Below are 10,951 nucleotides of genomic sequence, written 5' to 3'. Positions count from 1 at the left end.
CACTTTGCGCCCTCATTGCAATTCTCAAGGCCATCACATGCAACCAAACTGAGCCTTGACTCCCCTATACTTGACTATTGGGTAGTTTACTCTACATTTGGCCCTACATAAGCATTGTACTCTACGAATCACATCCACCGTCACACCGTCCCGACCCCTCCTACAGCATACATACATCCATGCATACAATCATCCATCCATTCACTCAACCCCCCAACGAACAGCCCCCCTCCATGCTGCAAAACGGCATCTGGAGCGACTCCGCACCCACCCCCAACGCCACCATACGCTCTCTCATCTCACTCAGTCGCGGCGCAGCCTCAATCTGACTCCGATTACCGCCCGTGAGCGCGTCTTTGGCTCCAGACCAGAGGATCTCGGCGGCGGCGGACGCGCGCGGCCAGATCATGCGGTCGAGGTTTATGGGGTCGGTTTGTTCGGTCCACCTGTGTGGGTTAGGTGGTTGGTTAGGTGTAGGGGGTTTCATGTGGGTGGAGGGAAGGGCAAGGGAGGGGGTCGCTCACATGTGTGCTTCGCCGCCGATGACGAGGTGCTGGTTTTCCGGGGGGATGCCGGATAAGGGGTCGTAGGAGTAGATTAGACGCCAGTTGTGGAAGGGGCCGCAGTAGTCTTCGTAGGGCCATGCGTCGGCGGCGGCCGAGGGGGCGAAGTTGAGCCATTGGCCTTTGCCGCAGTCGAGGTACTGGGTGCGTTTGGTCAGTGGAGTGTAGCTTGCGAGTTTGTTTCTTGTTATAGCTACTACTGCTGCTACTGTGGAGTTGACAAAAAGCAAGAAAATAAAATCACAAAAATAACAGGGGTAAGATGGTTGGGCAGACGAGTGTCCCCCCGTGTGGGAATTGGAAATACTTTCAAGACTTACCCAATATTTATAGTTTCCTACCAAAGCCTTGTGGCCCCTTGCCACAATCTGCGCAACCGCCTCATCGCTCTGCCAACTCTGCACAATGACATCGGAACCCATCGTCAGATTCCAATCCAGCAGCATTTCCTCCCACACCACGGGCGTGAGTCCCCGTTTCCGCACCTGGTCGTGGTTGCGCGTGACGAATTTCTGCATCAGGGGTTGCAGAGTGGCCGTGTCGCTGCTGTTGACCGTCTCGTCGAGCGTGTAGGCCATTTTGTTGACTTCGTCGCCGCCCGTGTGGAAGTAGGAGGAGTATGGGTAGACGCGGGGTAGGACGTCGTCGAGCAGCTTCTCCAGGAATGCATCCACGGCTGGCGAGTTCAGCTTGAGGGTCCCGGATGGCGGCTCAGCGGCGTACGTGTCCCAATTTGGTTGCATGTTCCAGGCGGCGATGAGGTCGGGGTACGAGTAATGGATGACAGAGGTGTGCCCTGGCATGTCGATTTCAGTAATCACTTGCACGCCCTGGAGGGCGCCGTGACGTTGGATGGTGGCAAAGTCGGCGGCAGTGTACACGAGATCGGGACGATATGCACCCTTTGCCGATAGATCTGGCATACTGGGGATTTCCAGCGGCCAGGACTGCGCGTCCGTGACATGGAGGTGGAAACGATTCATCTTGTTGTAAGCGCAGGTGGAAATTTGCCGGAGGATATCCTGGACGGGGAAAAAGTTTCGGCTGACATCGAGGTTGACGCCGCGGTGCGAGAATTTCGGGGCGTCGTAGATTTTGACGGGGACAAAGGGCGTGTAGGTGGAGGAAAGTGAGGAGTGGAGATAGAAGAGCTGGGTGAAGGTGGTTAGACCACGGGCAATGCCTATACTGGAGTTTGCAGATATGGAGGCATGGCCCGAGGTGGAGAGGGCCAGGGAGTAAGATTCATCGACATCGCCGGCGAGGGGTTTGCCAATGTTGACGGGGTCACTGGTTAGCAGTGTAATGTCCACGCGAGATACGTGGACTGAATCACTGCTGCGACTTGGCTCCGTCCAGTTTCGCGGGTGGAATTTCCAAGGGTAAAAGTTGCGCCTGAGAATCGTCTTGTAGGCGGAATCAATGGCGTAGTCGATGATGTCGTGGCCCGTCACTTGCCCTGTATCGTCATCAACGCCAGCATTGCTGAAGGATGGGAGGTCGCGCTTGTGCTTGCGCAGCTTGAGTGTATCCTGGGGTTCGGGCCCGATATTAGAGTTTGAAGCGAATATCAAGGGAGCCTGATCTGCAATTGAGCCTACATTCGATGCGCCCCCCTCATGTACAAAGAACTCGACATTTCCGCTAATCCATAACACCGTGTCGCCATGCTCATACGATACAGGCGCTGGCCAAATGGCAGCCGCTAGCGACGTAAAGAAGGAGAGGGATAGAAGTAATGATCTCATTTTAGATAAGAATACAGAAACGATGAAGATAAGGAAAGCGCCTGTAGCATGCGATGTATATAAGAATCCAAGGGAGCAGGCGTCTTTCTTTACGTCTCCTGGAATGACTGATGGCCCATGAATACCCGTGCTGGAATGAGACTGGCGCAAGGAAGGGAAATACTATTCATCACTGATGAAACGATCTGCACGACTATTATAATCTCAGGAGAGGCCAACAGAGCTTGGATAACGAGGAGGTGTGCCGTTTGTGAATACCGTGCGGCGAACAGGAGTGTTGCATTCAAGGACAGGCTGTAGGGGTCGCACACCGTATCGCGTGAGGTTAACCGTTTATAGTCCATACCGGATCCGTGGGACAGTGGGGTAACATGATGGACATGATTTGAGGCTGCGATGGCGTCTGGGCGATCAGCCTCGCATGTAAAAAGCATAGAAATCAAGAGAAAGCCTTGATTGCCTGGCTGCCCAAGTATCTCCAACACCATTGTTTCTGTCAAGTCCAGAGTCGAGTCAAACCTTTCGTACGCAAGGCGGCCAAATACAACCGCTTATAGGTAGGGAGCAGGTAATGTATATGGGGTTCCTTGGATATGGGTATTGTCCGTCGGGCCGCTCGGAGCCTCAGAATAGCCCAGTGCAAGCAATCAATTGAAGCCTGTAGTCGCTGACCATGGCTCCGTAGATGGATCATGGAAGCATCACTCTTTCAGCATGTCGATGCGGACGCTACCCTATACCGGTATGCAATACTCTGGTAATCTGGTTCGGCGCTCGGAGACCAAGATGTCCACGGAACCGACTACTTGTCTCTCCACCTGAGGGGAAAGGCGTTCCCCGCTTACTCTGGCCTGTCCGTTTCAAGCGCATCGAGTCCTGAATCCTTACAACGAGGGGGATCTGCCGTTGGGGACCGAGGTATGACTCGAGTTTGCATGTGCAACGCAACGATGGGACGTTCACGCCGCTATGAGCGTACCGGTATCCCACGCGGCAAGGCCCATAGTTGGGTTGTCTACCAAACTAGGTAGTCTGCTTACATATGGGCAAGCATTCAGGCAAGCTCGCGGCATCGGCATTGGACACTGAACCGCCCTCCTTTTGAGCTTTTCTCATCGACACCTTCGGCTTCCTTGTCATCCCGAGTGCGACCAGTCGGTTGAAACGCGACTGTTTCCCCACGGCTGCTCTCCAGATGCTGAGCCAGGACAATTAATATCCTAGGTATGCATGTGCATGCTGCCCATCCACCATGGTACATAGGGAGGGCTGATCCTCCTTTGAGCTGACCCTGAAAGACCGAAGCCTGGCCCAACATGTTCCAAATCATACCCACGCACCCATCCACGTCCTACCTCTTTGGTGTCGCTGCAGTTCTCCTCGTAGGCTACCAGATAACCAGATATCTCTACATCGATGCTCGAATTCGCAAGCTTGGCGCACGAGCGCCTGTTCGTAGAGCATATGCCCCATGGGGAATCGACATTGCGTACACTGCCGTCAGCCATGCCCTCAACAATACAGCGTATCAAATGTGGACAGCCATGTTCGACAAGTGGGGCGGCGGTCCCGGTCGTTATACCGTCGAGGCAACTCTAGGTGGGGAGCGTCTCATCATGACTGCAGATGCAGAGAACATCAAGGCGATACTGGCCACACAATTCAAGGACTATGGCAAGGGCGAGCAGTTCAGAAAAGACTGGCATCAGTTTCTGGGCAACGGCATCTTCACTACGGACGGAGAGCTGTGGCACAATTCAAGGCAGCTCATCCGCCCTCAGTTTGTCAAGGACCGTTTGAGCGACATCGACATCTTCGAAGAGCATGTCCAAGTCCTCATATCCAAGATTGAGAATGGCCAGGAATTCGATACAATGGATATGATGTTCCGATTCACGCTCGATGCTGCTACCCACTTCTTGCTTGGCCAAAGTGTGGACAGTCTGCATGATCCCCAGACGAAATTCGCAGATGCATTTGGCAACGCGCAGCGCATCCAGAGCATCATCGCCAGGGCTGGGTATGTTTACCACACACTTTGTTATTATAATTATATACTGACTGTATTTCAGACCCTTCAACGGCCTAGTACCCCGCAAACGATTGGGTTTCTACGACTCCATCAACACAATCAACGACTTCGTCAGCACGTATATCGACAAAGCCCTAGAGCTCAGCCCCGCTGAGCTCGAAGCAAAGTCCAACCACGACTCCGGATACACTTTTCTGCATGCCATTGCAGGCTACACCCGTAACCGCTCCATACTGCGCGACCAGCTAGTTTCCATCCTGCTCGCAGGCCGCGACACCACCGCCTGTACCCTTACATGGACCATCTACCACCTCTCCAAGGATCCAGCCATCCTCGCAAAACTACGCCAAGAAATCATCGACACGGTGGGCTTGACCGAAAAGCCTACGTACGAGAATCTGAAGAACATGAAATACCTACAGCACATCTTGAACGAAACCCTGCGACTCTACCCCGTCGTCCCTTTCAACGTCCGCATCTCCCTAAAAGACACCACACTGCCCACCGGCGGCGGCCCCTCGGGCACAGATCCCATTGGCATCCTTGCCGGAACACCCATTGGCTACTCGACGCTCGTCCTACAGCGCCGCGCCGACCTCTACCCGGGTCCTGAAACCGGCTTCCCCGCCGTGGACAAGTACGTGCCCGAGCGCTGGGAAAATTGGACGCCCAAGAGTTGGACCTATGTGCCCTTCAACGGCGGTCCGAGAATCTGCATCGGCCAGCAGTTTGCGCTGACGGAGATGGGGTATACGCTCGTTCGATTGTTTCAAAGGTTTCAGAGCGTGGAGAATCGCATGGGAGATGTGGAGCCGGGCATGCATGCGGATATCGTCTTGCAGCCTGCCAAGGAGATTAAAGTTGTTTTTCATTAGGGCACTGTGGAATCAAAGTCATGTTCTTTTTTATGAAAAACAATGTCCAGACGACGATTGTTTGTGCTTTACGATGACCTTGTATAGATTCCCGTTTGAGCATAATATGGGTTTTGCATCTCCAAAGGTTCGCACCACTTGGTAAGCCGCACTGTGGAACTTCCACATTGCTGTGGAATATCGCAAGATCTCAATATGGACGAAACAAGGCTCAAGCTACAGTAATTCACAAAACAACCATCATTCATGCAGTCCCTACTATCCCTCTACGTACCCCTATATACCCCAACGCCATGTATGCAAATGAGACGCTCCACAGATAGCATGCAAACATATGTAAAGAACAATCGTAAGAGCAACGCCATCATAACCATCTCACTTATACCCTTGGTTCAAGTAGCTGTTTACCCATCGGCCCCATCTTCTCCATAAACCCATCTTCCCTTGAAAAGATACGCCGACCTCTCAACCAAGTCTCACGGACAACACCCTTGAGCGTCTTATTCTCATACGGCGAGACTTTATTGCGGAAGAGCATTGTGCTCGGCTCGACCTTTTGACACGGTTAGCAAGCACACACATTCATACACGCCACCATGATACTGAAAAAATTGGCCGTGACTCACCAGGAAGGTTGCAGAATCGTCGAAAACAACAATGTCGGCATCAAATCCTACCCCGAGGTCCCCTTTGCTCTTCTCCAATCCAACCTGCAGTGCGGTATTCTTGCAACACCAGCGCACGACTTCTTCGATGCTGAAGTTTGCATCGCGTTTTGTTCCCTCGGTCCATAGGATGGGTAGGCCGAGACCGACGCTGGAAATACCACCCCAGGCGCTAAAGAAGTCTCCTTTTTCCTTTTCATCTTCCGTCTTGCCCTCTGAGCTGGCGCTGGAGTCGCAGTTCTCGGGCACCAGGTGGGGAGGTAGAAGTTTGATTTCCGGTGTGCAGGGTGAATGATCAGAGACTACAGTCTTGATGACACCATCAGCCAGGTCCTGAAGGAGCTCCTCCCAGAGGCCGTCTTGGTTTGATTGCGAGCGGATGGGGGGACAGCACTTGTGTCTTGTGTCGCCTTCTTGGATGCCTTCGGCCGCAAGGGCGAGGTAGTGGAAACATGTCTCCGCCGTGATTTTGACACCTTTGGCACGTGCTTCGCGGATCATGGGGATAGCTTCGATGGCGGAGAGGTGCACAATGTGGAGTTGGAGCTCGGGGGCTAGGTGGGCTAGAGAAAGAATCTCTGCTACGGCGCAGGTTTCGAACACTGGGGGTCGGCTTTCAAGGAAGGTGAAGTAAGAGGTTAGGGGACCTTTTGGGGCGAGAGGAGGCAGGGAGCACTGAATATCATCGCCTACGGAATCGGTGATTGGTGGGATCATTTCAGCGTGGAACATGAGCGTTGTTTTCGAGTCTTTGAGCTCGATTAGAGCCTTCTGGATGTCTAGCGATGATACGGCCGGGAACTCTTCGACCTGGGGGAATGTCAGTGTCCCGTGGTAAGGTCAGTAGTTGCAGGTAGGTAGAACTCACACCACTGTCGCACAAGAAGCCTTTGAAGCCCCGTACACCCGCACTAACCAAGTCTTTGAGGTCTTTGTCATTACCGGGAATGATGCCGCCGTAGAAGCCAACGTCGACCCAGCATTTTCCTTTGGCAGCTTCGACTTTGATGTTAAGGTTCTCCACAGTTGTGGTTGGCGGTATGGCATTGAGTGGCATGTCAATGACTGTAGTAACACCTCCGAATGCAGCAGCTCGGGTACCAGTCCAAAAACCTTCCCATTCCGTACGACCAGGCTCGTTGAGGTGTACATGAGCATCTACCAAACCAGGAAGTAGGATGTTTGGGGAGTAATCTGTATATGCTGTACCCTCGGGGAAGTCTGACGCCGGAACTACGGAATGAAAGATGGATGTGATCTTCCCTGTAACAGTTGAAACAACGATAGTAGCCTCAGTCAATCGACCAGCGATTACCGCCCTCGAGGATGCAAAGACTGTGATGGGATGAGCCGGTTGGCTGTGTGGCATACGAGGCGGTGTCGTTGCATGAGGAGACATATTAACAACTGAGATACCAAGTTGGATAAGGAGAATCAAGCAGAGCAACTGCCCAGAATTTTGTGGAAGTGCTTAGCTCCGCGCTGAAGGAATAGGAGCTATACAATACAGCTCTGTTCTCAGTAAATGGGGGAAAGGTGGTGAGAGTGTCTCTGTTGAGCTGTAGATAAGCGTTGATAAGGTGCGGTGGTATTGCCCAGGTGCAAAGACGTAGATGGACTTGTCAAAGAATACAAGTGGGTTATACCAGAGTGGAATCTCGTGGGTAGCAATGAGTTGCTACAATCAGCTTGCGAATACTAGAACTTCAGAATTTGGGGTATAGTCCCTTATCTACCCGCCTATTTAAACCATCCGAGATCCCCCTCGCCGAACCTAGGCTAGCACACTATCAGGGGCTGTGTATGTAAGTAGTCAGCAAGCCTGGAAAGTGTTACTCGATAGTAATTCGAAGATCTTACTAGTCCTCCATAGGGTTACATGAGCCAATCGAGCTTGTCTAGACCTGTCTATTCATCACGAACCGGGTCGTGGTAGTTGACGGCGTTGATCCAGGCGTGCTCCATGAAATCTTCCTTTTAGACATGAATCTAGTCTCATTCCTTTGCTGGTTTCGATCATGAACTGTAAGGTGTCTCAAACAGAGCCAGACCAGACAGCTCTCCCAGACGTCCAAAACGGTACCCAAATTAACCGTTGTGTGAATATCGAGGGACGTGCACGTGGTGCTGATAAGCACATGCAAGGGTCTGGCCGCTGTAACAAAGATTGGTGATCGGCCCGATCAGACTACCAAAATCAGCGCAGGTACAACGAGTATGCATGCCTAAAAAGGCTACATTCCCTTCAGGATCTTGTTGCCTGATGATACCTCTTTATTTTCCGAGTGCTTACACGACTTTACCCGGTATACTGGACGTCACTTTGCTCGGATTTTCAATGATCTGGATGCGAGATCTGGATGTCCGGAGTGAACACCAGATCTATGGAAGACGCTAGAAGTGGTTAGCCAGCGTACGTCTGAACATGCCTTGACAATTACTCGATACTCATCGAGTAAAAGAAATTGACCTGCCAATCTCAGCCCTGCCTTACCGCCAAGCTAGCCCGACCACCAACGACCAAAGCTATATCGGAGACCGCCGACGCACGAGGTCGCCTGTGTACGAGATTTCAACACTGACACCTGCTGGATGTACGACTACGTGGGTGGTGCTTTGAAAAGTTTTCAGCACGACGATGCAAATCGACTCTGAATGGAACATCAAGAGTCTGAGTCCCTCCATCTCTTGTACGACGACTTATGCGAACATGATAACAAGCGCTGCGTTTGGAAATGGCCGCGTGGACTTGATTCTCGTCAGCGGCAGATCACGGCAGGCAAGATCATTATTATCGAGTAATGAGAATAACAAGTCTGAAGTTGAAAAATCAGTAGCGCACCGAATTATCGTATACGGACCGGACAAAGTTGCATCAAGCTCGTTCGTGCATCATCGCCAACAAACTATCCAAGCACACAGTGCGCCGTGGAGCCTGCACATTGGCTGGAGATGAGTTGGACAATGTCGTGACTGTGTGAATGGGCCCATCGAGTCCGGGAACGCACGTCAAGCATGGTGCACAAGTCATTTGAGCCTTGTGTTCGGAAAGCTGCTGCGCGGAACACGTTCCCCGCACATGTTCCGAATGATGGAGGAAGCACTGCGTCGTGGCACCATTACTGTGGTTACGTCCTTCGCATAGCCATACAATACAGTATCTCAGCGAAAAGTATCGACAATAAAGCTGACCAAAGAACTGATTACGACACGAAGTGCCGAGCGGTCTCAGCTCAATCACTGTTGCAGGTGTTCTGCAGTCTTTAATGCCGAACCAAAGGTGCTACGACTGACATGCCGTCGTTGACAAACCAATACGCTGCACAGTTAGAATCCGCTTCGGAATTCGCAAGTAGATCATGGAAGAGGAAGCAGGAAAGAGAAGTTCGAATTTCCGTGGGAAGCCAGTATAACGACTTTGGCCATTGACAGCTTCCTTACGTGCTTATGGGGCATGAGGGTGTCTCTTGTCTTAAAGAGCGCACGTTGTAACCCGTACCTATGCAGAACATGCGAAGACATTCGTCTTGTGGATGCGCTCAAAGATACTGCTTGAGCATTGACTGCTTCCGAGGCAATGCTGACGACTTCGGCAACTTTCCTGTCAGCTTCAGCGTACGGGAGTTGTACAGGCTTGCCTGGAGGCCGTATTTAGGTGCCGTGGCGCTTCTAATATTCAGGTATGTATAAGCGTCATGCTTGTAGTAGATGGCCCGCCCTGGATGCAGAAGACCCATTATCTCCAGCTCCGCAAGTACCCGCGATATATCCTGGACATCGCGAAAATCCTAAATACTTCTGTCAGTAGGTTTCGAAGTTGCGAACCTGGAACTATACCTTTGTGTATATACATGTTAACCGTTCGTCGTTCCCATCATCAGCCGCGACTTTGGCTGTACATCCTAGGCGATTATCGATTACGCCTTGCACGACTTGTTCCCACACATGATTAGCTTCTGTTGATTTAGGAAACAACATCCACTACAACTACAGGTCAGCTTTGGTTGACAAAAGTCCTGGGTTGAGACCTAGTTCTCAAACTAGAACTCGCTACTCGTCCTTACCTTTCCAGTGAGTATGTGGTCTTCAACGGCGAGGTCTGCTATGCGCTGTTGGTGGTCCTTGCCCTCCTGTGTGAGTATGCTTTTAGAGATCCCAGATCCACTGGCCTGCATCTTCTGTCGATTCGATAGAGATTGCTGGAGTAGCTCCATACCAGTGTCTGTGAAGTGTTCAACCTGCGGGGATGGAGACTTATCCCACGGCTTGCGATGAGGATTCTCGACCCATATCCATGGACAAGTTGAGACTGTCGTTGTTTCTGGCGGAACACGATTGATGAATTCGTCCGGGGTCTCACCTAGCTGCCAAGAATCATATGATCCTTCACGAGGATTGAAAAGGTCAAACTTTGGCTGTGGTTCTGGTTGTGCTTTACGCTCTAGCTTGGACTGTCTTGCCAGACGTTCTCGTTCCATGCCATATCGATCGATCCCAGACATGTTGAATGGCGTGCTTGCATTCGATGGCGGTACGCCAGATGTTTGCGCTGAGGTGGAGGCACAAGGTGAAGGCTGAGTTGTGATAGCTTCCCCGAGTTTTTATTTCTTTGCAGCCATTCTCAGGGCGTTTGGTTCTTTATCGCGTGTTGACCACAAAAATCGCAAGTTGATGTTCTCGCAAAGCGCCTGCTGATGTTCTTGCTCATCAACGCTTCCTACAGCACGAAGTGAGCTCAATGCACGACAACGTGTGATTCTTTACTTGAGGGCAATATGATGTAACTTCTCAAACAAGGTCTACAGCAGTACTCACCATAGAAGCTTGAATCATCTGACACCCAACCATCGCCTGCCACCAAATGCTCCGCTGCCATTTCCCACGAGAGTCTGCAGTTTTTATGTCATAGGGGTAGCAATGTGGGAGTTCTTGAAACGAACTGACGTGCAATGAAATACTGCTACGCTGTTGATGGAGGGTATGACGACAACTGGTTACTACATTGGGTAAGAGGGAGGGGGAACAGGGGTACGATGCTCCTGCCGCGAGAATGTCACGCTAACGAGCC

At 51.6% G+C, this 10,951-nt stretch overlaps 4 protein-coding genes across 4 annotated transcripts; 1 reads left to right on the top strand and 3 right to left on the bottom strand.

The window, feature by feature from the left end:
* Window positions 1-199: 199 nt before the first annotated feature.
* On the bottom strand, window positions 200-3,509 carry IAQ61_004754 (uncharacterized protein). Its single transcript, XM_003839363.2, is given in 5 exon segments — window positions 200-446; window positions 525-703; window positions 884-2,473; window positions 2,485-2,861; window positions 3,352-3,509. The coding sequence occupies 5 exon segments, from the start codon at window positions 3,449-3,451 to the stop codon at window positions 206-208; spliced, it is 2,487 nt and encodes an 828-aa protein (XP_003839411.2). The 5' UTR covers window positions 3,452-3,509; the 3' UTR covers window positions 200-205.
* A 54-nt stretch (window positions 3,510-3,563) lies between these two features.
* IAQ61_004753 (uncharacterized protein) lies at window positions 3,564-5,218 on the top strand (the record flags this gene model as incomplete). Its single annotated transcript, XM_003839361.2, has 3 exons — window positions 3,564-3,566; window positions 3,610-4,331; window positions 4,384-5,218. The coding sequence occupies 3 exons, from the start codon at window positions 3,564-3,566 to the stop codon at window positions 5,216-5,218; spliced, it is 1,560 nt and encodes a 519-aa protein (XP_003839409.2).
* A 379-nt stretch (window positions 5,219-5,597) lies between these two features.
* On the bottom strand, window positions 5,598-7,282 carry IAQ61_004752 (uncharacterized protein; the record flags this gene model as incomplete). The annotated part of the gene is made up of 3 exons (XM_003839360.1): window positions 5,598-5,771; window positions 5,845-6,693; window positions 6,752-7,282. 3 exons carry the CDS (start codon window positions 7,280-7,282, stop codon window positions 5,598-5,600), a joined length of 1,554 nt encoding a protein of 517 aa, XP_003839408.1.
* Window positions 7,283-9,422: 2,140 nt separating this feature from the next.
* IAQ61_004751 (uncharacterized protein) lies at window positions 9,423-10,508 on the bottom strand (the record flags this gene model as incomplete). Its single annotated transcript, XM_003839358.2, has 3 exons — window positions 9,948-10,508; window positions 9,721-9,864; window positions 9,423-9,671 (listed from the first exon to the last, which is right to left on the bottom strand). The coding sequence occupies exons 1-3, from the start codon at window positions 10,383-10,385 to the stop codon at window positions 9,423-9,425; spliced, it is 831 nt and encodes a 276-aa protein (XP_003839406.1). The 5' UTR covers window positions 10,386-10,508.
* Window positions 10,509-10,951: the final 443 nt, after the last annotated feature.

Source organism: Plenodomus lingam, assembly GCF_022343315.1.
Source record: "Plenodomus lingam strain CAN1 chromosome Unknown contig_19, whole genome shotgun sequence".
Lineage (NCBI taxonomy): Eukaryota > Fungi > Ascomycota > Dothideomycetes > Pleosporales > Leptosphaeriaceae > Plenodomus > Plenodomus lingam.
The sequence above is the reverse complement of the archived record's forward strand: the minus strand, read 5'-3'. Positions and strand labels throughout refer to the sequence as shown.

Coding starts and splice junctions, on each gene's coding strand:
- IAQ61_004754 (XM_003839363.2), bottom strand. CDS start 3,451: ATGACAAGGAAGCCGAAGGTGTCGATGAGAAAAGCTCAAAAGGAGGGC. Junction 704..883: donor TAGGAAACTATAAATATTGG/GTAAGTCTTGAA, acceptor AAACGCACCCAG/TACCTCGACTGCGGCAAAGG. Junction 447..524: donor ATCGGCGGCGAAGCACACAT/GTGAGCGACCCC, acceptor TAACCCACACAG/GTGGACCGAACAAACCGACC.